Below are 22,283 nucleotides of genomic sequence, written 5' to 3'. Positions count from 1 at the left end.
ATATAAATATCGCATTCGAAAAGATACCTGTTAGTGAAAAGTTTTAAGCGTTCGTACGAGAAATTGTCTAGCGACATCGCGGTTCTCCTTACGGTATTGCTCGGACTCGACTTACCACTAGCGACCTCTCCGCCGCGTCGATCTCCGTCCGATATCAGACACGTTTTATATCGTTATACGTTGTTATCCCACGGTACAACTGCTACTACAACTATTAATATTTATCTTTCGTGTGATTGTGTAGTGAGTTTATTAAATAAAATAAAATAAAATGGCCGACACAGCTATAGCAACCGAAGCGCCGGCACCGGCGACCCCTGCGAAGAAACCGAAGGCGTCCGCGGCCGCCGCCGGTGGCGCCGCCGCCAAGAAACCGAAGGCGAAACCTACTCATCCTAAAACATCCGAAATGGTGAACAGCGCCATCAAAGAGTTGAAGGAACGTAGCGGTTCGTCGCTTCAGGCGATCAAGAAATACATCGCGGCTCAATACAAAGTCGATTCTGAGAAATTGGCTCCGTTCATCAGAAAGTATCTCAAGAGCGCCGTCGAATCGGGTGCACTGATACAGACGAAGGGCAAGGGCGCATCGGGTTCGTTCAAACTAGAGTCGAAATCGTCCGCTTCGAAGAAACCGGCGGGTGCCGGAATCGGAGGCGCGTCCGGCGGCAAGGCCGCATCCTCGGCCGCTTCGGGTAAGTCGAAGAAGGCGACGTCCTCCGCTCCCGTCGCCGGCAAGGGCGCCGCCGCGGGCAAGAAAGCGGCCGCCGGCGGTGCGTCGTCCGGTGCGGCGGCGGCGGCGTCATCGCCGTCCAAATCGAAGGCGAAGGCGACGATAAAGGATAAGAAAGCTGCAGCCGCTAAAAAGAAACCGGCAGCCGCTAAGAAGGCCGTCGCGGCGGCCGCTCCTTCGAAGGCGAAGGGCGCCGCATCGAAGGCGAAGAAGACTGCGAAACCGCCGACTAAGAAACCTAAAGCCCCGAAACCGAAGAAGGCCGCCGCCGCTACGCCGAAGTCGAAACCGACAGCTAAGAAAGCATCCGCCGCCGCCGCTAAAAAGTAAGTCGCCTGCAGCCGCCGCAGCGGTGATAATAACGATGACATCTTTCAAAAGTGTCATCATCATCATCTACAACAACAACAACAACAAAAAAAAAAAAACAACATCATCGATGACATACATTTGTCCGATCCCATCGCGTCGACGACGACGACGACGACGACGACGAAGACTGTGACGATGACGATGACGATGCAAGCGTGTGCGGCGCGTAAATCGCACGACAAAAAGCCCTTTTCAGGGCTAACATAAGTTTCACATAATAAACGAATATATTCGTCGTCGTGCGTAATAATCTACGACGACGACGACGAATAAGATGAGTTAAAGTTTCGAACGATACGATGAACAATTCCAAAACTAATTCTAAATTTATAAAATATAAAACGTAAACGGAAAGAAAAAAAAATAAAAAAAATTTAATATTATATGATAAAAATATCCACATACCTCATTATCCATCTATAATATTTACAATCATAGAGATGGAGCAGCACACTCGAACGTCTTCAATTAAATTAAATTCAACAAACAAACAAACAAACAAACATACGTACGTACATGTTTATTATTATTATATTTTATCTTTATCAAAATATATCGCTCGCACGCGAAACACGAAAAGGACACACCACCCGCGCGCCCGACTAATTTCACTTTATTAATATTATTTTTTATTTCGTTGTTATGACTCTTCCTTTCTTTATCTCTTTCTTTCTTTGTTCAAAAAAAAAAAAAAAAAATTAAATAAATATATACAATTTTTACTTCATTTTTCTATTCGCATTCGCATTTCGAAACCCCCCGACCCGCCCCGCCCCGCCCCGCCCGACTGCCCGACTCTCCCGAAACTCGACATCATTCATCGTCGTAATCTTAATACTATACTGTATACACTAATAAGAAACAGAAATTTAACAATTTACAATTTCAATACAATCAAACAGAGTCAGAGTCTCTCTCGATACCACCGCACCGATAGACGCGACTACGTTCCGAGTATAAAAAGGGGACGGAGTAACGCGACCGTTTTACTGTTCACCGCGCTCCCGAGCCGTACGCACGCGTTCCGCTCTCTCATATTTATATTTGCGTTGCTAATTTTTCATTAATTCTCTATAATCATGTCCGGTCGCGGTAAAGGAGGCAAAGTCAAGGGGAAGGCAAAGTCGCGTTCGAACCGTGCCGGTCTACAGTTTCCGGTCGGACGTATACACAGACTCCTCAGGAAGGGTAACTACGCAGAGCGCGTCGGTGCCGGTGCACCCGTGTATCTCGCGGCCGTCATGGAATACCTAGCCGCTGAAGTACTCGAGTTGGCCGGCAACGCCGCCCGCGACAACAAGAAGACCAGGATCATACCGAGACATCTACAGTTGGCGATCCGTAACGACGAGGAGCTGAACAAGTTGCTCTCGGGCGTGACTATCGCACAAGGTGGCGTCCTACCTAACATCCAAGCCGTACTTCTGCCCAAGAAGACCGAGAAGAAGGCTTAAACACTTGTGTGCGGTGACGTTGCGGAACGGTCGTCGTCGTCGTCGTCGTCGTTATTGTAGTCATCAAATTTGTTATTATATACATTGCGATGTTACATGCGAACGATCGAACGAACGAACTCGTTCTTCATCGTGATAACGAATAAAAAGGCCCTTTTCAGGGCCACAAAATATATCTGATATGCATTAAAAAATGTTATGTTTCCTAAACGATTATGACGTCTCGACGTTGATTACATGTCATTCGATATTTTATACGCACCATTTAAACGCTCGTTGAACTCTTTAGTTGAACGTAGAGAATCACTACTAACACTAACACTACTACTGCTGCTGCTGCTATTACAGTGTACGCTACGACGATAGAATATATATACACATTAAAATTATTTTATTATTTACGATAATTATTAAATAATATTTCGATCTAAAATTTTCAATCATCATAATAACTATAACTGTCTGAGCTGTCTGTCTTATAGAGAGATGATATATTTTATTTGTTGTTATTAATAATATTTACATATAAATCGATTAGATGATATAAACATTCTAAATTTTAAAATAATATATTAATGATTTCAGCTTTAAGTCTATTCGTATAGTAATCATGATCATAGAGATGCGGTCGGTGGGGTAGGGGAGGGAGGAATATTTTTCGTATCGTTTTAAAACGAGAACCTAATAACACTCTCCCCCTCTCCCTCTACTCTCCGCCCCTCTCGTACTAAGCGCGACGATCGTTTCTGATTGGTCGATAGAGTTCTGCGTCTGTATGCCGCACCGTATGCGCGAACGCTACGCGTGCCGCGCGGGCCTTATTTAAACAAAATCCGAGAGTACGAAACGATACTCTCCAGTTTCGCTTGCGCTCCCGTACGGTTCGCACGTGTATCACACGAGATTAAGTTTCGATTGCATTATTGTGAATTTGTTTATTCGTCATCATGCCGCCTAAGACTAGCGGAAAGGCCGCCAAGAAATCGGGCAAAGCTCAGAAGAACATCTCCAAGTCGGACAAGAAGAAGAAGAAGCATAAGAGGAAGGAGAGCTACGCAATCTACATTTACAAAGTACTGAAACAGGTACATCCCGACACCGGTATCTCGAGTAAGGCCATGTCGATCATGAACTCTTTCGTGAACGATATCTTCGAGCGCATCGCCGCCGAGGCTTCTCGTCTCGCTCACTACAACAAGCGATCGACGATCACCTCGAGGGAGGTGCAGACTTCGGTGAGGCTTCTTCTGCCCGGCGAGCTCGCCAAGCACGCCGTGAGCGAAGGTACTAAGGCCGTAACGAAGTACACGAGCTCCAAGTAAACGAAGCCGTAGTAGAACGCTACGATTTATGAAGGAGATAATAATAAAAAGGCCCTTTTCAGGGCCACAAAGAGTTTCGATAAACAATAATTTAAAGTTTCAAACGATTTAGCCGTCGTTTATTATTATTATTATTATTATCATCAAATAACAATAATACTACATGTTTATTTATTAACATATTTAATCGATTAATTATACACATATATAATACACACATACATACTCTGATAAGATTCCTAATTATTAACATATACAAAAACAGTTTTCTTTTCTTTACTAGTCTTGAATCGAATTTTAATTAGAGATATATAATATATTTGATCGTCGTAGTTACCTTCCTGTAGAGCTGTAGCGCTGTAAGCTCGAAGCCGCCGCCGTACTGTCGATTCCGTCGATCTTCTCATTCATTTCGATCTCGTATCATATATATCCTGCGTTTAACTCGTTCGACGTAGGCCGATGATATCTGAAAGAATAATAATATTAATTCATTAAAAATATATCTAATAATAATAATAATAATAACAACAACTCAAACATGAATTTTTCGCATCGATCAGTGAACGCGTGAGAGAGAACGTGCATAGCGTAGAGAGAGAGAGAGACGGATATATCGAATCGTCATCGCGGCGGTCCCTCTAGCCGTAGTAGAACTCGTATATAAGCTAACGTTCCTTTACAAAAATTTTAATCCGTCGACTACGTTCCCTTCGTGCGGACGTGTCTAGAGACGTCTCTAAGTTTGTCATAATAAATTTTCGTTTCGTGCGTGTTCGTTCATTCATCGTCAAGGATGGCTCGTACTAAGCAGACGGCCCGAAAATCTACCGGTGGTAAGGCACCGCGCAAGCAGCTCGCCACCAAGGCGGCTCGCAAGAGCGCTCCTGCCACGGGAGGTGTGAAGAAACCTCATCGTTACAGACCCGGTACGGTCGCCCTTCGTGAGATCCGTCGTTACCAGAAGAGCACTGAGCTTCTGATCCGCAAACTGCCATTCCAGCGTCTCGTTCGTGAGATCGCTCAAGACTTCAAGACCGATCTCCGTTTCCAGAGTTCCGCCGTAATGGCCCTGCAGGAAGCAAGCGAAGCTTATCTCGTCGGTCTCTTCGAAGACACGAACCTGTGCGCTATCCACGCTAAGCGTGTGACGATCATGCCTAAGGATATTCAATTGGCGCGCAGGATCCGAGGAGAACGTGCCTAATTGCGTCTGCGTCGTCGTCGTCGCAGTCTCATTTGCACAATTCTACGTATAGAAAAAAATAAATAATAATAATATACGCAGTATCATATGCAGATAGACTGCAAGTAAACATATTCAAAAAGGCCCTTTTCAGGGCCGCATATATATCTAAAAACAAAGAAAAAAAAAATTTTTTTTTTTTTTTCGTCGTCCGTTTCAAACGTAACAAAGTCGTCACGAAAAACCTACTCACAAATAACAATAATTATTTTTATATCAAAATTATCATAAACACGTTACACATAATTCGAAATATCAATACGCACATACGTAAACGTTGTGTATTTTATACTATTATTGTAAATAAATATGTATATTTCAATCGAATACGAGAACGTGAGAGGTGAGTGTATGTGTGATTACATATATTATTACGATCTTATGACGATATATTGATCGTTAAGAGCATAATTGTAAATATTAAATATTATTGCAAAGATATCAATTTTGAAGAACACAAAAATATCTCACCCCCCCCCCCCCCCCATTCTCCCGATAAACAAGACACATACATGAACTCCCCCCTTACCCCATCCCCTCGGCCGCCATCCCTACCATAGCTTTTTCGACTGCACGCTGTCTCTATCAGTCTTTCTCTTTCTATCTAATGGCACTTAGATATCGCCATCTCTTTCGCACACGGAGCGAACGACACGCATACGTGTGTAGTTAGTCGAGCGCTTATATATCAGTCGAGCGTAGAACGACGAGACTACCATAAAGTGATCGTCTCTGATCGACAGCGGACGGATTTCTGTACGTCTTTCTTTGCCGTTCAGATTAAACAAGACAAACCGAAGACAAGAAAATGACCGGTCGCGGTAAAGGTGGAAAGGGTCTGGGGAAAGGAGGCGCGAAGCGACACAGGAAAGTGCTCCGTGATAACATCCAAGGTATCACGAAACCGGCCATCCGTCGTCTCGCACGCAGAGGCGGTGTGAAACGTATATCCGGTCTGATATACGAAGAGACTCGCGGTGTCCTCAAAGTGTTCCTCGAGAACGTAATCCGCGACGCCGTCACCTACACCGAGCACGCGAAGAGGAAGACCGTCACCGCCATGGACGTAGTGTACGCCCTGAAACGTCAGGGACGTACTCTGTACGGTTTCGGCGGTTAAAATGTTTTCGATGTTTTATTTTGAAAAATTATACAAAAAAAAATTAATAATTTACAAATAATACTGCGAAAACTAAATATAAAAAAGGCCCTTTTCAGGGCCGCATATGGATCTGTTTATACATACTACATACACATTGAATACTCGTTTCAATCGTTCAATGACGTCTATTAAACATAATAACATAATACATATTAATAATAATACGAATATAAGAGTAAGAGCTCTAAGCGTGTAAAACGATCGTATAGATAAGATACGATGACGACTACGACGTAATACCGACCGATCGTTAACGTAGAATATACTTTACCATGCATCTGAATGAGTGTGTAATTTAATTTATTTAATTTTAAATTTCTGTTTACAATTCAAACGTTATTATATATGACTAATTATTCGTCTTCGTCGTCGTCGTCGTCGTCGTTCTTTCGGCTCTACTTCACGCGCTACGAACGCGCCTCCAACAATATTTCGCACGCCTCGAGGCTCGCCTCTAAACGTAGCTCTTACACTAGATTACTGTAGATTATTTTTATTATTTATACGATACTGTGGTCTCTCTTTCGAAACACGTATTATTTATCTATCGTAATAGTTTATATTTTATATATTATTCGATAAGTATTCACATATCAGACAACATTTTCTCGTGCTTCTTATATCGACTCGCGTAGTAGTGTGTTTTACGAACGTCGACTTGGAACACGCTAAAATTGTTAGTAAATTATCGAATAAGAGTTGCGCTTTTATACATTATCAGTGAGGTATCTTCGCTTTCAATATGTCGATAGAACGAAACGTTTAAAACTATTTTAATAGAATAAAATAACTTTTAAACGAGGCTCTAGGTACGCGACTAGAACTATAACGAATTTAAACGCGATTCGTACACATCGTTGTCGAACTGTGCTACGAATTCGACTTTCAAACGATCGATAGGTTCAAGAGGTATCTTTTTGTGTTATAGAACGGTCAAAAACTACTTTAAATTATATAAATATCGCATTCGAAAAGATACCTGTTAGTGAAAAGTTTTAAGCGTTCGTACGAGAAATTGTCTAGCGACATCGCGGTTCTCCTTACGGTATTGCTCGGACTCGACTTACCACTAGCGACCTCTCCGCCGCGTCGATCTCCGTCCGATATCAGACACGTTTTTATATCGTTGCTACTGTGTTGGTTGGAGACACCCAGTGTGCAAATTCCGATTTTGGATATTCCCCGCCCCCCGCAACGCCCCCCCCCGGTGCAGTTGTACTCGCCGCGTCGCAAGGCGTTGGCTTGAGGAAACGGCCGGTTCAAGTTGCGTGGAGCTGTCATACCCGCTCGGAAGGAGTACGCACGTGATCCTGCACATTTTTACTTATAAAAATTCCTGCAGGATCAACAGGAATTGACTGCCGACGCCCTCGACAACCAGCGTGAACGGTAGGAACTTCCGCTCGCGGGCGCTTAGCTGGGCCTCCCTTTAGGGTCTCACCTGGCTGGGTTGCACGCGCTGAGGTGGCGAATACCGTTCAGGCTTTAACAGGGTAGTAGGACAGAAGGAACACCACCATGTCTGAAGGGGGGGAGCCCCCCCCCTTAGACCAACGAAAGCGCGGCCGAGGAAGGTCGGGGATACCGCGGTCTGTTGTTCGGAGAGACATCTTCGACAACACGACCGTGCCCGTCCCCCGCACCTCCGCCGCCCCCCCCGCGCCCCACTATTCGCATCGTGCATGCGGAGCCAGGGGACGAAGAGGAGGACCGGGACGCCGACGCGTACTTCGCAGCTGTTGTAGCTGAGACTACAACCAGCGCGGAAGGAGCGAAGCGCCCGAGGCCGGATTCGTCCCCTGAATCCACGGAGGGGGAGGACAAGCGCCCGAGGACAGACGCGTCCCCCCCGCAACCCTCTCCGCCGACCACTCCGGCGAAGGAAGACCCACCGCGCACCGAGTCGCCCGCCTCGAGTGAGGCTTACATGGAGGCGACCGAGGTGCCTCCGCATATGGAGCACCTACAACCGCCGCGATCCCCCTCACCCCTCGAGGGGGGAACACAGGAGTCTTGGCCGCGTGACTCGACCAGTTACGCGGCCTTAGCCTCGATGGCTGGAGAGACCTCGCCACCACGCCCGGACTCACCACAGCCGGGGCCGTCAGGCCTCTCATACGCGGCTGCGGCCGCAGCACCGGCCTCACCAGGAGGACGGGCCCCCCCGCAATTGCCACCATCAACGAAGTTGCCGCGCTCAGAATACCCGCCAATTACGGCGGAGTGCCTGCCGAACTGGACGCGGCACTTTGAACATATCAAAAAGAAATTAGGACACGCCCCGAACGCGCGCCCCATGGGGAAAGGGGTCCGCTTTCTGCCCGGATCGGCGGAAGAATTCCGGGTGGTGCAGAGGCACCTCACGGAGGCTAGAAACCAGGATAACTCCATATCCTGGTTTTGCTATAGTCCCGCCACGGAACTGCCAACAAAAATAGCAATCAGGGGGCTGCCCTTCGACACCCCCTCCGAGGAAGTCATCGCTGCGCTGCGCAACCTGGGGTTCCCAGCTGAGCGCGCGAAGGCGATTCCGGTAGGCAAGGGCAGGCACGGGTGCACGTACTTCGTGCAGCTCGCTCACCTTAAAGAGCAAGAGCTCAACGAGCTCTACAAGGTGACCGAGCTCCTGTGCATGCCCGGCCTCTTGGTGGAGGCCTGGAAAGGGGCCAGGAGCCCTCCCCAATGCCACCGATGCCAGGCCTTCGGTCACGCCTCGGCCAATTGCCATCGGCCCATAAAGTGTGTTCGTTGTGCCGGCGAACACTTGGCCAGGGACTGCCCGCGCCCCCTCGAAGAACCGCCGACATGCGCCAACTGCGGGAAGGCGCACACGGCGAAGGACCGCAGGTGCGCGGTCTATAAGAGGGAGGCCAGAAGGAGGGGTATCATTGTGCCACCTCCCCAACCCCAACCGCCGGCACCCAAAGGAAAAGCCGCAATAAGAAGAAGGCAGAGGGAGGGCGGTGAACTGCACGCCCCCCCCACTCGACAGGAGCCGGAGCAGCCGGAGCAGCCGGACAGGGACAGTCGTCCCCCCGTCCCGGCGCCGAGAAGAATACCGGCAGAACAACAAGCGCCAGCGACAGGACCTGCACCCACCTCCCTGGCCCCCCCGGCCAATCAGCCGATCGAAAGGGGCCAACCTATTCCGAAAAAAAGGAATAGGAGGAGGAAGAAGAGGGCAGCGAGACCGGCTAGGTCGGAGCCAGCGGCGGCGTCTACACCGCAACCGAGGCAGGTGACGCGGCCAAGACGAGAGACGAGGGCAGCTCCCAGGGCCCAGCAGCAACATGAACATGAAGCAGGGGCCCTAAGGGTGGCACAGGCCGAGCGCCGGGACGCGCCCACACAACCGACAAGAAGAGACCCGGACACTACCACCATCATCCGGGTCTTCATGGAGGCGCTTACGGCTATCCTGGTAGCATACACCCAAGGCCAGGATATCATACCGGCGATCTCAGCTGGAATAGCCTCCTTAGCGCAGCTAAATTCCAGCTGAGAATCATATACTGGAACCCAGGCGGCATCAGAGGCCACATCCGAGAGCTAACCTTACTCGCCCAGTTGCAGAATGCACATATCATTCTCCTGGGCGAGACTAAGCTCTCGGAAGAAGCAGAGCTCCGCATCCCGAACTTCTTCGTGTACCGGCGCGACGAGGTCTCCCCACGGGGCGCCCCATTCAGGGGCACGGCAGCCCTTGTGAGGAGGGACATCGTACACGAGGAACTTGCGCACGCCCCCTACGTGAGTCTGCGAACGCAGGGAGTACGTGTGCAAGCTGGTGAGAAGGAGCTCCTTCTGTATGCCGCCTACAAGCCACCCGGAACGTCAATCCGCAGCACCGATGTCCAGACGCTCTTTAGCTCGCAGCTGCCCACACTGGTAGTTGGTGATCTCAACGCGAAGCACCATGCCTGGGGCTCGCGTATCATCAACTGGGCCGGCAAGCAGCTGCTCGAGGACAGCGAACGTCACGGCTATGGTGTGCTGGGTCCAGGAGCGCCGACCCACATACCTACGGTCGCAACATACCAGCCGGACGTTCTGGACATAGTGCTGCATCAAGGACTAGACTGCCCCATCGATGTTGAGGTCAACTATGACCTCAACACTCAACACCTGCCCATACTCGTCACGCTCACCCTCGAACGGGAGTTCAGAGTGCTTCGTCCCCCGAGATCGCGGGTCGACTGGAGGCGCTTTTCCTCCGAACTCACGGGGCTCGAGCTCACGGTCCCGATATCGACACCTGCCGATGTCGAAGGGGCTGCTTCCGCAATCACCGAGGCGATCAAAAAGGCCAAAGAAGCAGCCACCACACAAAGTGGTGGAGTAGACGGAAGTACCAACGGACGTCGGGACCAGCTACCGAGCTCGCTCCGTGCCAAACTGCGGAGGAAGAGGGAGCTTCGCCGACTCTGGGCACGAACGCGCTGCCCGAGGGTGAAGCGTGACCTAAACAGACTTGCAGAGGAGGTGTCGCGTGCGCTCGTGGCTCTCGATGATGATCACTGGGAAATCACCATCGATCGAGCATCCGAGCACGACACGGCACTATATCGCCTCTGCAAGGAACTGTCCGGAGTGGACTCACCAATCTACCCGCTCCTAGATAGAGCGGGTAACAGAAGATACGCCGCCAGTGAGAGAGCAGAAATCCTGGCGGAACATCTAGAGGTGCAGTTCACTCCGAACCCACCGGATGTGACAAACCCGAATGTCGTCCGACATCACGCGGCGGTCCACGAGAAAGTGGAAACGTTCCTGTCGGCCCAGATTCCGCCACTCCAGGAAGACGAACTCATCTCCCTGTCCGAGTTGCGGAAGGCAGTCTTCCGACTACCAAAGCGGAAGGCGCCAGGCCCAGACGGGATCACCAACGCCGCGTTGATGCAGCTACCCAACGGAAGCCTCGATGCGCTCACGAGGACATTCAACGGGATACTCCGAACAGGACACTTCCCCGAGTTATGGAAGACGGGGAAGGTCATCGTCCTGCCGAAGCCGGGTAAAGACCGCCGGCTTCCGTCAAGCTATCGGCCGATTACGCTACTGTCGCACATCGCCAAGCTGTTCGAGCGTCTGCTACTGCGAAGACTCGCTCCTCACCTGCCCCTGCGCGAGGAGCAGTTCGGGTTCCGCAGTAGCCACTCAACGACGCTCCAGCTGACGAGAGTCCTCAGCCATTTAGCCAGCGAGAAGAACAGAAGGCATCCCACCGTCGGGGTCTTTCTCGATATGGAGAAGGCCTTCGACCGGGTGTGGCATGCCGGCCTCCTGGCTAAACTCTTGAACACCTCGGCGCCTCTCGCGATGGTGCGAATAGTGGCGTCATTTTTGGAAGGCCGAAGCTTTTACGTCTCGGTGGAAGGCGCGGACTCCCAACCGCGCCCCATCCGAGCAGGAGTACCCCAGGGTAGCTGTCTGTCACCGCGTCTATACGCGGTGTACACGGACGACATTCCCACCCTCCGCGACCATCTGCGTGAGGGTGAAGAGGACGTGCTGTTGGCCCTTTATGCGGACGACAGCGCGTTCTTCGCGTCGTCCTATCACCAAATCGTCGCTGCAAATAAAATGCAGCGCCTGCTGGATCTGCTTCCGGAATGGCTCGACAAGTGGAGGATGGCCGTCAACGTCGGGAAGACGGCCGCTCTGCTAGTCGGAGCCAAAAAACCCATGCGTCAACTCACCCTCCGAGGCCAGGACGTAGAGTGGCAGACCTCAGTTTGCTACTTGGGGTGTCACATCGACCGAACGCTGCAAATGATTCCCACCGTTAATCGGGCGGTGAGCCATGCTGCGGCGGCCCGGTCGAAGCTGCACACCCTCTTCGCATCCCGCCTCCAACTGAAGACCAAACTGAGGATCTACGGTGCCTACGTCCGCTCGCGTTTGACGTATGCGGCTCCCGCCTGGTTCGCCCTATGTTCGGCGAGCCAGAGACGGAGGATACAGATCCAGCAGAACCGATGCCTGCGTCTCATAGTCGGAGCTCCGAGGTACGTCAGGAACGACGTCATACACAGAGACACCAGGACGCCCACCGTGGAGGAGTTCGTCCGCCATCTCGCACGCTCAATGTTCGCAAGAGCGGACAACAGTGCGTGCAGACACCTCCACGGCATAGCCCCACTACATGCGAGACCACCTGACGGGCGTCCTCAACCTCGTGAGCTCCTGCTATCGCCGACCACCTGCCCCGACGCAGGCATCGACGAAGACGGTTTGGAGCAACAACAATAGGACGACGCAACCACCGGATATGACAACCACTCGGATATGACAACCACTCGGACATGACACCCAATCGGATCAGACAAACCAATCGGACATACCACTGGGTCCATAGGACCCTGACCCATCGGGTCAGAATTGCATGACGCGGTAGCTGCGTGCTACCGCTGAGGACATGCCCGGGTTAGGAGGCAAGCCTCGATGCCCGTACCCGGCTCGGCCCACAAGCCAAGCAGGAAGATCCTCTACACAGACACGTTTTATATCGTTATACGTTGTTATCCCACGGTACAACTGCTACTACAACTATTAATATTTATCTTTCGTGTGATTGTGTAGTGAGTTTATTAAATAAAATAAAATAAAATGGCCGACACAGCTATAGCAACCGAAGCGCCGGCACCGGCGACCCCTGCGAAGAAACCGAAGGCGTCCGCGGCCGCCGCCGGTGGCGCCGCCGCCAAGAAACCGAAGGCGAAACCTACTCATCCTAAAACATCCGAAATGGTGAACAGCGCCATCAAAGAGTTGAAGGAACGTAGCGGTTCGTCGCTTCAGGCGATCAAGAAATACATCGCGGCTCAATACAAAGTCGATTCTGAGAAATTGGCTCCGTTCATCAGAAAGTATCTCAAGAGCGCCGTCGAATCGGGTGCACTGATACAGACGAAGGGCAAGGGCGCATCGGGTTCGTTCAAACTAGAGTCGAAATCGTCCGCTTCGAAGAAACCGGCGGGTGCCGGAATCGGAGGCGCGTCCGGCGGCAAGGCCGCATCCTCGGCCGCTTCGGGTAAGTCGAAGAAGGCGACGTCCTCCGCTCCCGTCGCCGGCAAGGGCGCCGCCGCGGGCAAGAAAGCGGCCGCCGGCGGTGCGTCGTCCGGTGCGGCGGCGGCGGCGTCATCGCCGTCCAAATCGAAGGCGAAGGCGACGATAAAGGATAAGAAAGCTGCAGCCGCTAAAAAGAAACCGGCAGCCGCTAAGAAGGCCGTCGCGGCGGCCGCTCCTTCGAAGGCGAAGGGCGCCGCATCGAAGGCGAAGAAGACTGCGAAACCGCCGACTAAGAAACCTAAAGCCCCGAAACCGAAGAAGGCCGCCGCCGCTACGCCGAAGTCGAAACCGACAGCTAAGAAAGCATCCGCCGCCGCCGCTAAAAAGTAAGTCGCCTGCAGCCGCCGCAGCGGTGATAATAACGATGACATCTTTCAAAAGTGTCATCATCATCATCTACAACAACAACAACAACAAAAAAAAAAAAACAACATCATCGATGACATACATTTGTCCGATCCCATCGCGTCGACGACGACGACGACGACGACGACGAAGACTGTGACGATGACGATGACGATGCAAGCGTGTGCGGCGCGTAAATCGCACGACAAAAAGCCCTTTTCAGGGCTAACATAAGTTTCACATAATAAACGAATATATTCGTCGTCGTGCGTAATAATCTACGACGACGACGACGAATAAGATGAGTTAAAGTTTCGAACGATACGATGAACAATTCCAAAACTAATTCTAAATTTATAAAATATAAAACGTAAACGGAAAGAAAAAAAAATAAAAAAAATTTAATATTATATGATAAAAATATCCACATACCTCATTATCCATCTATAATATTTACAATCATAGAGATGGAGCAGCACACTCGAACGTCTTCAATTAAATTAAATTCAACAAACAAACAAACAAACAAACATACGTACGTACATGTTTATTATTATTATATTTTATCTTTATCAAAATATATCGCTCGCACGCGAAACACGAAAAGGACACACCACCCGCGCGCCCGACTAATTTCACTTTATTAATATTATTTTTTATTTCGTTGTTATGACTCTTCCTTTCTTTATCTCTTTCTTTCTTTGTTCAAAAAAAAAAAAAAAAAATTAAATAAATATATACAATTTTTACTTCATTTTTCTATTCGCATTCGCATTTCGAAACCCCCCGACCCGCCCCGCCCCGCCCCGCCCGACTGCCCGACTCTCCCGAAACTCGACATCATTCATCGTCGTAATCTTAATACTATACTGTATACACTAATAAGAAACAGAAATTTAACAATTTACAATTTCAATACAATCAAACAGAGTCAGAGTCTCTCTCGATACCACCGCACCGATAGACGCGACTACGTTCCGAGTATAAAAAGGGGACGGAGTAACGCGACCGTTTTACTGTTCACCGCGCTCCCGAGCCGTACGCACGCGTTCCGCTCTCTCATATTTATATTTGCGTTGCTAATTTTTCATTAATTCTCTATAATCATGTCCGGTCGCGGTAAAGGAGGCAAAGTCAAGGGGAAGGCAAAGTCGCGTTCGAACCGTGCCGGTCTACAGTTTCCGGTCGGACGTATACACAGACTCCTCAGGAAGGGTAACTACGCAGAGCGCGTCGGTGCCGGTGCACCCGTGTATCTCGCGGCCGTCATGGAATACCTAGCCGCTGAAGTACTCGAGTTGGCCGGCAACGCCGCCCGCGACAACAAGAAGACCAGGATCATACCGAGACATCTACAGTTGGCGATCCGTAACGACGAGGAGCTGAACAAGTTGCTCTCGGGCGTGACTATCGCACAAGGTGGCGTCCTACCTAACATCCAAGCCGTACTTCTGCCCAAGAAGACCGAGAAGAAGGCTTAAACACTTGTGTGCGGTGACGTTGCGGAACGGTCGTCGTCGTCGTCGTCGTCGTTATTGTAGTCATCAAATTTGTTATTATATACATTGCGATGTTACATGCGAACGATCGAACGAACGAACTCGTTCTTCATCGTGATAACGAATAAAAAGGCCCTTTTCAGGGCCACAAAATATATCTGATATGCATTAAAAAATGTTATGTTTCCTAAACGATTATGACGTCTCGACGTTGATTACATGTCATTCGATATTTTATACGCACCATTTAAACGCTCGTTGAACTCTTTAGTTGAACGTAGAGAATCACTACTAACACTAACACTACTACTGCTGCTGCTGCTATTACAGTGTACGCTACGACGATAGAATATATATACACATTAAAATTATTTTATTATTTACGATAATTATTAAATAATATTTCGATCTAAAATTTTCAATCATCATAATAACTATAACTGTCTGAGCTGTCTGTCTTATAGAGAGATGATATATTTTATTTGTTGTTATTAATAATATTTACATATAAATCGATTAGATGATATAAACATTCTAAATTTTAAAATAATATATTAATGATTTCAGCTTTAAGTCTATTCGTATAGTAATCATGATCATAGAGATGCGGTCGGTGGGGTAGGGGAGGGAGGAATATTTTTCGTATCGTTTTAAAACGAGAACCTAATAACACTCTCCCCCTCTCCCTCTACTCTCCGCCCCTCTCGTACTAAGCGCGACGATCGTTTCTGATTGGTCGATAGAGTTCTGCGTCTGTATGCCGCACCGTATGCGCGAACGCTACGCGTGCCGCGCGGGCCTTATTTAAACAAAATCCGAGAGTACGAAACGATACTCTCCAGTTTCGCTTGCGCTCCCGTACGGTTCGCACGTGTATCACACGAGATTAAGTTTCGATTGCATTATTGTGAATTTGTTTATTCGTCATCATGCCGCCTAAGACTAGCGGAAAGGCCGCCAAGAAATCGGGCAAAGCTCAGAAGAACATCTCCAAGTCGGACAAGAAGAAGAAGAAGCATAAGAGGAAGGAGAGCTACGCAATCTACATTTACAAAGTACTGAAACAGGTACATCCCGACACCGGTATCTCGAGTAAGGCCATGTCGATCATGAACTCTTTCGTGAACGATATCTTCGAGCGCATCGCCGCCGAGGCTTCTCGTCTCGCTCACTACAACAAGCGATCGACGATCACCTCGAGGGAGGTGCAGACTTCGGTGAGGCTTCTTCTGCCCGGCGAGCTCGCCAAGCACGCCGTGAGCGAAGGTACTAAGGCCGTAACGAAGTACACGAGCTCCAAGTAAACGAAGCCGTAGTAGAACGCTACGATTTATGAAGGAGATAATAATAAAAAGGCCCTTTTCAGGGCCACAAAGAGTTTCGATAAACAATAATTTAAAGTTTCAAACGATTTAGCCGTCGTTTATTATTATTATTATTATTATCATCAAATAACAATAATACTACATGTTTATTTATTAACATATTTAATCGATTAATTATACACATATATAATACACACATACATACTCTGATAAGATTCCTAATTATTAACATATACAAAAACAGTTTTCTTTTCTTTACTAGTCTTGAATCGAATTTTAATTAGAGATATATAATATATTTGATCGTCGTAGTTACCTTCCTGTAGAGCTGTAGCGCTGTAAGCTCGAAGCCGCCGCCGTACTGTCGATTCCGTCGATCTTCTCATTCATTTCGATCTCGTATCATATATATCCTGCGTTTAACTCGTTCGACGTAGGCCGATGATATCTGAAAGAATAATAATATTAATTCATTAAAAATATATCTAATAATAATAATAATAATAACAACAACTCAAACATGAATTTTTCGCATCGATCAGTGAACGCGTGAGAGAGAACGTGCATAGCGTAGAGAGAGAGAGAGACGGATATATCGAATCGTCATCGCGGCGGTCCCTCTAGCCGTAGTAGAACTCGTATATAAGCTAACGTTCCTTTACAAAAATTTTAATCCGTCGACTACGTTCCCTTCGTGCGGACGTGTCTAGAGACGTCTCTAAGTTTGTCATAATAAATTTTCGTTTCGTGCGTGTTCGTTCATTCATCGTCAAGGATGGCTCGTACTAAGCAGACGGCCCGAAAATCTACCGGTGGTAAGGCACCGCGCAAGCAGCTCGCCACCAAGGCGGCTCGCAAGAGCGCTCCTGCCACGGGAGGTGTGAAGAAACCTCATCGTTACAGACCCGGTACGGTCGCCCTTCGTGAGATCCGTCGTTACCAGAAGAGCACTGAGCTTCTGATCCGCAAACTGCCATTCCAGCGTCTCGTTCGTGAGATCGCTCAAGACTTCAAGACCGATCTCCGTTTCCAGAGTTCCGCCGTAATGGCCCTGCAGGAAGCAAGCGAAGCTTATCTCGTCGGTCTCTTCGAAGACACGAACCTGTGCGCTATCCACGCTAAGCGTGTGACGATCATGCCTAAGGATATTCAATTGGCGCGCAGGATCCGAGGAGAACGTGCCTAATTGCGTCTGCGTCGTCGTCGTCGCAGTCTCATTTGCACAATTCTACGTATAGAAAAAAATAAATAATAATAATATACGCAGTATCATATGCAGATAGACTGCAAGTAAACATATTCAAAAAGGCCCTTTTCAGGGCCGCATATATATCTAAAAACAAAGAAAAAAAAAATTTTTTTTTTTTTTTCGTCGTCCGTTTCAAACGTAACAAAGTCGTCACGAAAAACCTACTCACAAATAACAATAATTATTTTTATATCAAAATTATCATAAACACGTTACACATAATTCGAAATATCAATACGCACATACGTAAACGTTGTGTATTTTATACTATTATTGTAAATAAATATGTATATTTCAATCGAATACGAGAACGTGAGAGGTGAGTGTATGTGTGATTACATATATTATTACGATCTTATGACGATATATTGATCGTTAAGAGCATAATTGTAAATATTAAATATTATTGCAAAGATATCAATTTTGAAGAACACAAAAATATCTCACCCCCCCCCCCCCCCCATTCTCCCGATAAACAAGACACATACATGAACTCCCCCCTTACCCCATCCCCTCGGCCGCCATCCCTACCATAGCTTTTTCGACTGCACGCTGTCTCTATCAGTCTTTCTCTTTCTATCTAATGGCACTTAGATATCGCCATCTCTTTCGCACACGGAGCGAACGACACGCATACGTGTGTAGTTAGTCGAGCGCTTATATATCAGTCGAGCGTAGAACGACGAGACTACCATAAAGTGATCGTCTCTGATCGACAGCGGACGGATTTCTGTACGTCTTTCTTTGCCGTTCAGATTAAACAAGACAAACCGAAGACAAGAAAATGACCGGTCGCGGTAAAGGTGGAAAGGGTCTGGGGAAAGGAGGCGCGAAGCGACACAGGAAAGTGCTCCGTGATAACATCCAAGGTATCACGAAACCGGCCATCCGTCGTCTCGCACGCAGAGGCGGTGTGAAACGTATATCCGGTCTGATATACGAAGAGACTCGCGGTGTCCTCAAAGTGTTCCTCGAGAACGTAATCCGCGACGCCGTCACCTACACCGAGCACGCGAAGAGGAAGACCGTCACCGCCATGGACGTAGTGTACGCCCTGAAACGTCAGGGACGTACTCTGTACGGTTTCGGCGGTTAAAATGTTTTCGATGTTTTATTTTGAAAAATTATACAAAAAAAAATTAATAATTTACAAATAATACTGCGAAAACTAAATATAAAAAAGGCCCTTTTCAGGGCCGCATATGGATCTGTTTATACATACTACATACACATTGAATACTCGTTTCAATCGTTCAATGACGTCTATTAAACATAATAACATAATACATATTAATAATAATACGAATATAAGAGTAAGAGCTCTAAGCGTGTAAAACGATCGTATAGATAAGATACGATGACGACTACGACGTAATACCGACCGATCGTTAACGTAGAATATACTTTACCATGCATCTGAATGAGTGTGTAATTTAATTTATTTAATTTTAAATTTCTGTTTACAATTCAAACGTTATTATATATGACTAATTATTCGTCTTCGTCGTCGTCGTCGTCGTCGTTCTTTCGGCTCTACTTCACGCGCTACGAACGCGCCTCCAACAATATTTCGCACGCCTCGAGGCTCGCCTCTAAACGTAGCTCTTACACTAGATTACTGTAGATTATTTTTATTATTTATACGATACTGTGGTCTCTCTTTCGAAACACGTATTATTTATCTATCGTAATAGTTTATATTTTATATATTATTCGATAAGTATTCACATATCAGACAACATTTTCTCGTGCTTCTTATATCGACTCGCGTAGTAGTGTGTTTTACGAACGTCGACTTGGAACACGCTAAAATTGTTAGTAAATTATCGAATAAGAGTTGCGCTTTTATACATTATCAGTGAGGTATCTTCGCTTTCAATATGTCGATAGAACGAAACGTTTAAAACTATTTTAATAGAATAAAATAACTTTTAAACGAGGCTCTAGGTACGCGACTAGAACTATAACGAATTTAAACGCGATTCGTACACATCGTTGTCGAACTGTGCTACGAATTCGACTTTCAAACGATCGATAGGTTCAAGAGGTATCTTTTTGTGTTATAGAACGGTCAAAAACTACTTTAAATTATATAAATATCGCATTCGAAAAGATACCTGTTAGTGAAAAGTTTTAAGCGTTCGTACGAGAAATTGTCTAGCGACATCGCGGTTCTCCTTACGGTATTGCTCGGACTCGACTTACCACTAGCGACCTCTCCGCCGCGTCGATCTCCGTCCGATATCAGACACGTTTTATATCGTTATACGTTGTTATCCCACGGTACAACTGCTACTACAACTATTAATATTTATCTTTCGTGTGATTGTGTAGTGAGTTTATTAAATAAAATAAAATAAAATGGCCGACACAGCTATAGCAACCGAAGCGCCGGCACCGGCGACCCCTGCGAAGAAACCGAAGGCGTCCGCGGCCGCCGCCGGTGGCGCCGCCGCCAAGAAACCGAAGGCGAAACCTACTCATCCTAAAACATCCGAAATGGTGAACAGCGCCATCAAAGAGTTGAAGGAACGTAGCGGTTCGTCGCTTCAGGCGATCAAGAAATACATCGCGGCTCAATACAAAGTCGATTCTGAGAAATTGGCTCCGTTCATCAGAAAGTATCTCAAGAGCGCCGTCGAATCGGGTGCACTGATACAGACGAAGGGCAAGGGCGCATCGGGTTCGTTCAAACTAGAGTCGAAATCGTCCGCTTCGAAGAAACCGGCGGGTGCCGGAATCGGAGGCGCGTCCGGCGGCAAGGCCGCATCCTCGGCCGCTTCGGGTAAGTCGAAGAAGGCGACGTCCTCCGCTCCCGTCGCCGGCAAGGGCGCCGCCGCGGGCAAGAAAGCGGCCGCCGGCGGTGCGTCGTCCGGTGCGGCGGCGGCGGCGTCATCGCCGTCCAAATCGAAGGCGAAGGCGACGATAAAGGATAAGAAAGCTGCAGCCGCTAAAAAGAAACCGGCAGCCGCTAAGAAGGCCGTCGCGGCGGCCGCTCCTTCGAAGGCGAAGGGCGCCGCATCGAAGGCGAAGAAGACTGCGAAACCGCCGACTAAGAAACCTAAAGCCCCGAAACCGAAGAAGGCCGCCGCCGCTACGCCGAAGTCGAAACCGACAGCTAAGAAAGCATCCGCCGCCGCCGCTAAAAAGTAAGTCGCCTGCAGCCGCCGCAGCGGTGATAATAACGATGACATCTTTCAAAAGTGTCATCATCATCATCTACAACAACAACAACAACAAAAAAAAAAAAACAACATCATCGATGACATACATTTGTCCGATCCCATCGCGTCGACGACGACGACGACGACGACGACGAAGACTGTGACGATGACGATGACGATGCAAGCGTGTGCGGCGCGTAAATCGCACGACAAAAAGCCCTTTTCAGGGCTAACATAAGTTTCACATAATAAACGAATATATTCGTCGTCGTGCGTAATAATCTACGACGACGACGACGAATAAGATGAGTTAAAGTTTCGAACGATACGATGAACAATTCCAAAACTAATTCTAAATTTATAAAATATAAAACGTAAACGGAAAGAAAAAAAAATAAAAAAAATTTAATATTATATGATAAAAATATCCACATACCTCATTATCCATCTATAATATTTACAATCATAGAGATGGAGCAGCACACTCGAACGTCTTCAATTAAATTAAATTCAACAAACAAACAAACAAACAAACATACGTACGTACATGTTTATTATTATTATATTTTATCTTTATCAAAATATATCGCTCGCACGCGAAACACGAAAAGGACACACCACCCGCGCGCCCGACTAATTTCACTTTATTAATATTATTTTTTATTTCGTTGTTATGACTCTTCCTTTCTTTATCTCTTTCTTTCTTTGTTCAAAAAAAAAAAAAAAAAATTAAATAAATATATACAATTTTTACTTCATTTTTCTATTCGCATTCGCATTTCGAAACCCCCCGACCCGCCCCGCCCCGCCCCGCCCGACTGCCCGACTCTCCCGAAACTCGACATCATTCATCGTCGTAATCTTAATACTATACTGTATACACTAATAAGAAACAGAAATTTAACAATTTACAATTTCAATACAATCAAACAGAGTCAGAGTCTCTCTCGATACCACCGCACCGATAGACGCGACTACGTTCCGAGTATAAAAAGGGGACGGAGTAACGCGACCGTTTTACTGTTCACCGCGCTCCCGAGCCGTACGCACGCGTTCCGCTCTCTCATATTTATATTTGCGTTGCTAATTTTTCATTAATTCTCTATAATCATGTCCGGTCGCGGTAAAGGAGGCAAAGTCAAGGGGAAGGCAAAGTCGCGTTCGAACCGTGCCGGTCTACAGTTTCCGGTCGGACGTATACACAGACTCCTCAGGAAGGGTAACTACGCAGAGCGCGTCGGTGCCGGTGCACCCGTGTATCTCGCGGCCGTCATGGAATACCTAGCCGCTGAAGTACTCGAGTTGGCCGGCAACGCCGCCCGCGACAACAAGAAGACCAGG

The 22,283-nt window shown here is 47.7% G+C and overlaps 12 protein-coding genes across 12 annotated transcripts in view; all 12 read left to right on the top strand.

Moving 5' to 3' along the window:
• Positions 1-153: 153 nt before the first annotated feature.
• Positions 154-1,161, top strand: LOC135194446 (histone H1B-like). Its single transcript, XM_064219925.1, has one exon. The coding sequence runs from the start codon at positions 272-274 to the stop codon at positions 1,061-1,063; it is 792 nt and encodes a 263-aa protein (XP_064075995.1). The 5' UTR covers positions 154-271; the 3' UTR covers positions 1,064-1,161.
• A 950-nt stretch (positions 1,162-2,111) lies between these two features.
• LOC135194450 (histone H2A) lies at positions 2,112-2,561 on the top strand. The gene has a single exon (XM_064219929.1). It carries the CDS (start codon positions 2,185-2,187, stop codon positions 2,557-2,559), a length of 375 nt encoding a protein of 124 aa, XP_064075999.1. The 5' UTR covers positions 2,112-2,184; the 3' UTR covers positions 2,560-2,561.
• An 874-nt stretch (positions 2,562-3,435) lies between these two features.
• Positions 3,436-3,944, top strand: LOC135194452 (histone H2B). The gene has a single exon (XM_064219931.1). It carries the CDS (start codon positions 3,507-3,509, stop codon positions 3,879-3,881), a length of 375 nt encoding a protein of 124 aa, XP_064076001.1. The 5' UTR covers positions 3,436-3,506; the 3' UTR covers positions 3,882-3,944.
• Positions 3,945-4,593: 649 nt separating this feature from the next.
• LOC135194448 (histone H3) lies at positions 4,594-5,113 on the top strand. Its single transcript, XM_064219927.1, has one exon. The coding sequence runs from the start codon at positions 4,678-4,680 to the stop codon at positions 5,086-5,088; it is 411 nt and encodes a 136-aa protein (XP_064075997.1). The 5' UTR covers positions 4,594-4,677; the 3' UTR covers positions 5,089-5,113.
• A 544-nt stretch (positions 5,114-5,657) lies between these two features.
• LOC135194454 (histone H4) lies at positions 5,658-6,309 on the top strand. The gene has a single exon (XM_064219934.1). It carries the CDS (start codon positions 5,936-5,938, stop codon positions 6,245-6,247), a length of 312 nt encoding a protein of 103 aa, XP_064076004.1. The 5' UTR covers positions 5,658-5,935; the 3' UTR covers positions 6,248-6,309.
• A 6,509-nt stretch (positions 6,310-12,818) lies between these two features.
• On the top strand, positions 12,819-13,788 carry LOC135194447 (histone H1B-like). Its single transcript, XM_064219926.1, has one exon. The coding sequence runs from the start codon at positions 12,899-12,901 to the stop codon at positions 13,688-13,690; it is 792 nt and encodes a 263-aa protein (XP_064075996.1). The 5' UTR covers positions 12,819-12,898; the 3' UTR covers positions 13,691-13,788.
• A 950-nt stretch (positions 13,789-14,738) lies between these two features.
• On the top strand, positions 14,739-15,188 carry LOC135194451 (histone H2A). Its single transcript, XM_064219930.1, has one exon. The coding sequence runs from the start codon at positions 14,812-14,814 to the stop codon at positions 15,184-15,186; it is 375 nt and encodes a 124-aa protein (XP_064076000.1). The 5' UTR covers positions 14,739-14,811; the 3' UTR covers positions 15,187-15,188.
• Positions 15,189-16,062: 874 nt separating this feature from the next.
• Positions 16,063-16,571, top strand: LOC135194453 (histone H2B). The gene has a single exon (XM_064219933.1). It carries the CDS (start codon positions 16,134-16,136, stop codon positions 16,506-16,508), a length of 375 nt encoding a protein of 124 aa, XP_064076003.1. The 5' UTR covers positions 16,063-16,133; the 3' UTR covers positions 16,509-16,571.
• Positions 16,572-17,220: 649 nt separating this feature from the next.
• LOC135194449 (histone H3) lies at positions 17,221-17,740 on the top strand. The gene has a single exon (XM_064219928.1). The coding sequence runs from the start codon at positions 17,305-17,307 to the stop codon at positions 17,713-17,715; it is 411 nt and encodes a 136-aa protein (XP_064075998.1). The 5' UTR covers positions 17,221-17,304; the 3' UTR covers positions 17,716-17,740.
• Positions 17,741-18,284: 544 nt separating this feature from the next.
• On the top strand, positions 18,285-18,936 carry LOC135194455 (histone H4). Its single transcript, XM_064219935.1, has one exon. It carries the CDS (start codon positions 18,563-18,565, stop codon positions 18,872-18,874), a length of 312 nt encoding a protein of 103 aa, XP_064076005.1. The 5' UTR covers positions 18,285-18,562; the 3' UTR covers positions 18,875-18,936.
• A 1,085-nt stretch (positions 18,937-20,021) lies between these two features.
• Positions 20,022-21,029, top strand: LOC135194423 (histone H1B-like). Its single transcript, XM_064219844.1, has one exon. The coding sequence runs from the start codon at positions 20,140-20,142 to the stop codon at positions 20,929-20,931; it is 792 nt and encodes a 263-aa protein (XP_064075914.1). The 5' UTR covers positions 20,022-20,139; the 3' UTR covers positions 20,932-21,029.
• A 1,023-nt stretch (positions 21,030-22,052) lies between these two features.
• The window catches only part of LOC135194280 (histone H2B-like), a 569-nt gene continuing 338 nt past the window's right edge, over positions 22,053-22,283 (top strand). The window contains exon 1 of the mRNA XM_064219593.1: positions 22,053-22,235. Within this exon, the coding sequence (XP_064075663.1) occupies positions 22,053-22,235 (183 nt within the window). The remainder of the gene's footprint in view (positions 22,236-22,283) is intronic.

Source organism: Vanessa tameamea, chromosome 29, assembly GCF_037043105.1.
Source record: "Vanessa tameamea isolate UH-Manoa-2023 chromosome 29, ilVanTame1 primary haplotype, whole genome shotgun sequence".
NCBI lineage: Eukaryota > Metazoa > Arthropoda > Insecta > Lepidoptera > Nymphalidae > Vanessa > Vanessa tameamea.
This window is presented reverse-complemented; position numbering and strand designations above follow the sequence as displayed.

Excerpts from the sequence above, each read along its gene's own strand:
- LOC135194446 (XM_064219925.1), top strand. The coding sequence starts at position 272 with ATGGCCGACACAGCTATAGCAACCGAAGCGCCGGCACCGGCGACCCCT.
- LOC135194450 (XM_064219929.1), top strand. The coding sequence starts at position 2,185 with ATGTCCGGTCGCGGTAAAGGAGGCAAAGTCAAGGGGAAGGCAAAGTCG.
- LOC135194452 (XM_064219931.1), top strand. The coding sequence starts at position 3,507 with ATGCCGCCTAAGACTAGCGGAAAGGCCGCCAAGAAATCGGGCAAAGCT.
- LOC135194448 (XM_064219927.1), top strand. The coding sequence starts at position 4,678 with ATGGCTCGTACTAAGCAGACGGCCCGAAAATCTACCGGTGGTAAGGCA.
- LOC135194454 (XM_064219934.1), top strand. The coding sequence starts at position 5,936 with ATGACCGGTCGCGGTAAAGGTGGAAAGGGTCTGGGGAAAGGAGGCGCG.
- LOC135194447 (XM_064219926.1), top strand. The coding sequence starts at position 12,899 with ATGGCCGACACAGCTATAGCAACCGAAGCGCCGGCACCGGCGACCCCT.
- LOC135194451 (XM_064219930.1), top strand. The coding sequence starts at position 14,812 with ATGTCCGGTCGCGGTAAAGGAGGCAAAGTCAAGGGGAAGGCAAAGTCG.
- LOC135194453 (XM_064219933.1), top strand. The coding sequence starts at position 16,134 with ATGCCGCCTAAGACTAGCGGAAAGGCCGCCAAGAAATCGGGCAAAGCT.
- LOC135194449 (XM_064219928.1), top strand. The coding sequence starts at position 17,305 with ATGGCTCGTACTAAGCAGACGGCCCGAAAATCTACCGGTGGTAAGGCA.
- LOC135194455 (XM_064219935.1), top strand. The coding sequence starts at position 18,563 with ATGACCGGTCGCGGTAAAGGTGGAAAGGGTCTGGGGAAAGGAGGCGCG.
- LOC135194423 (XM_064219844.1), top strand. The coding sequence starts at position 20,140 with ATGGCCGACACAGCTATAGCAACCGAAGCGCCGGCACCGGCGACCCCT.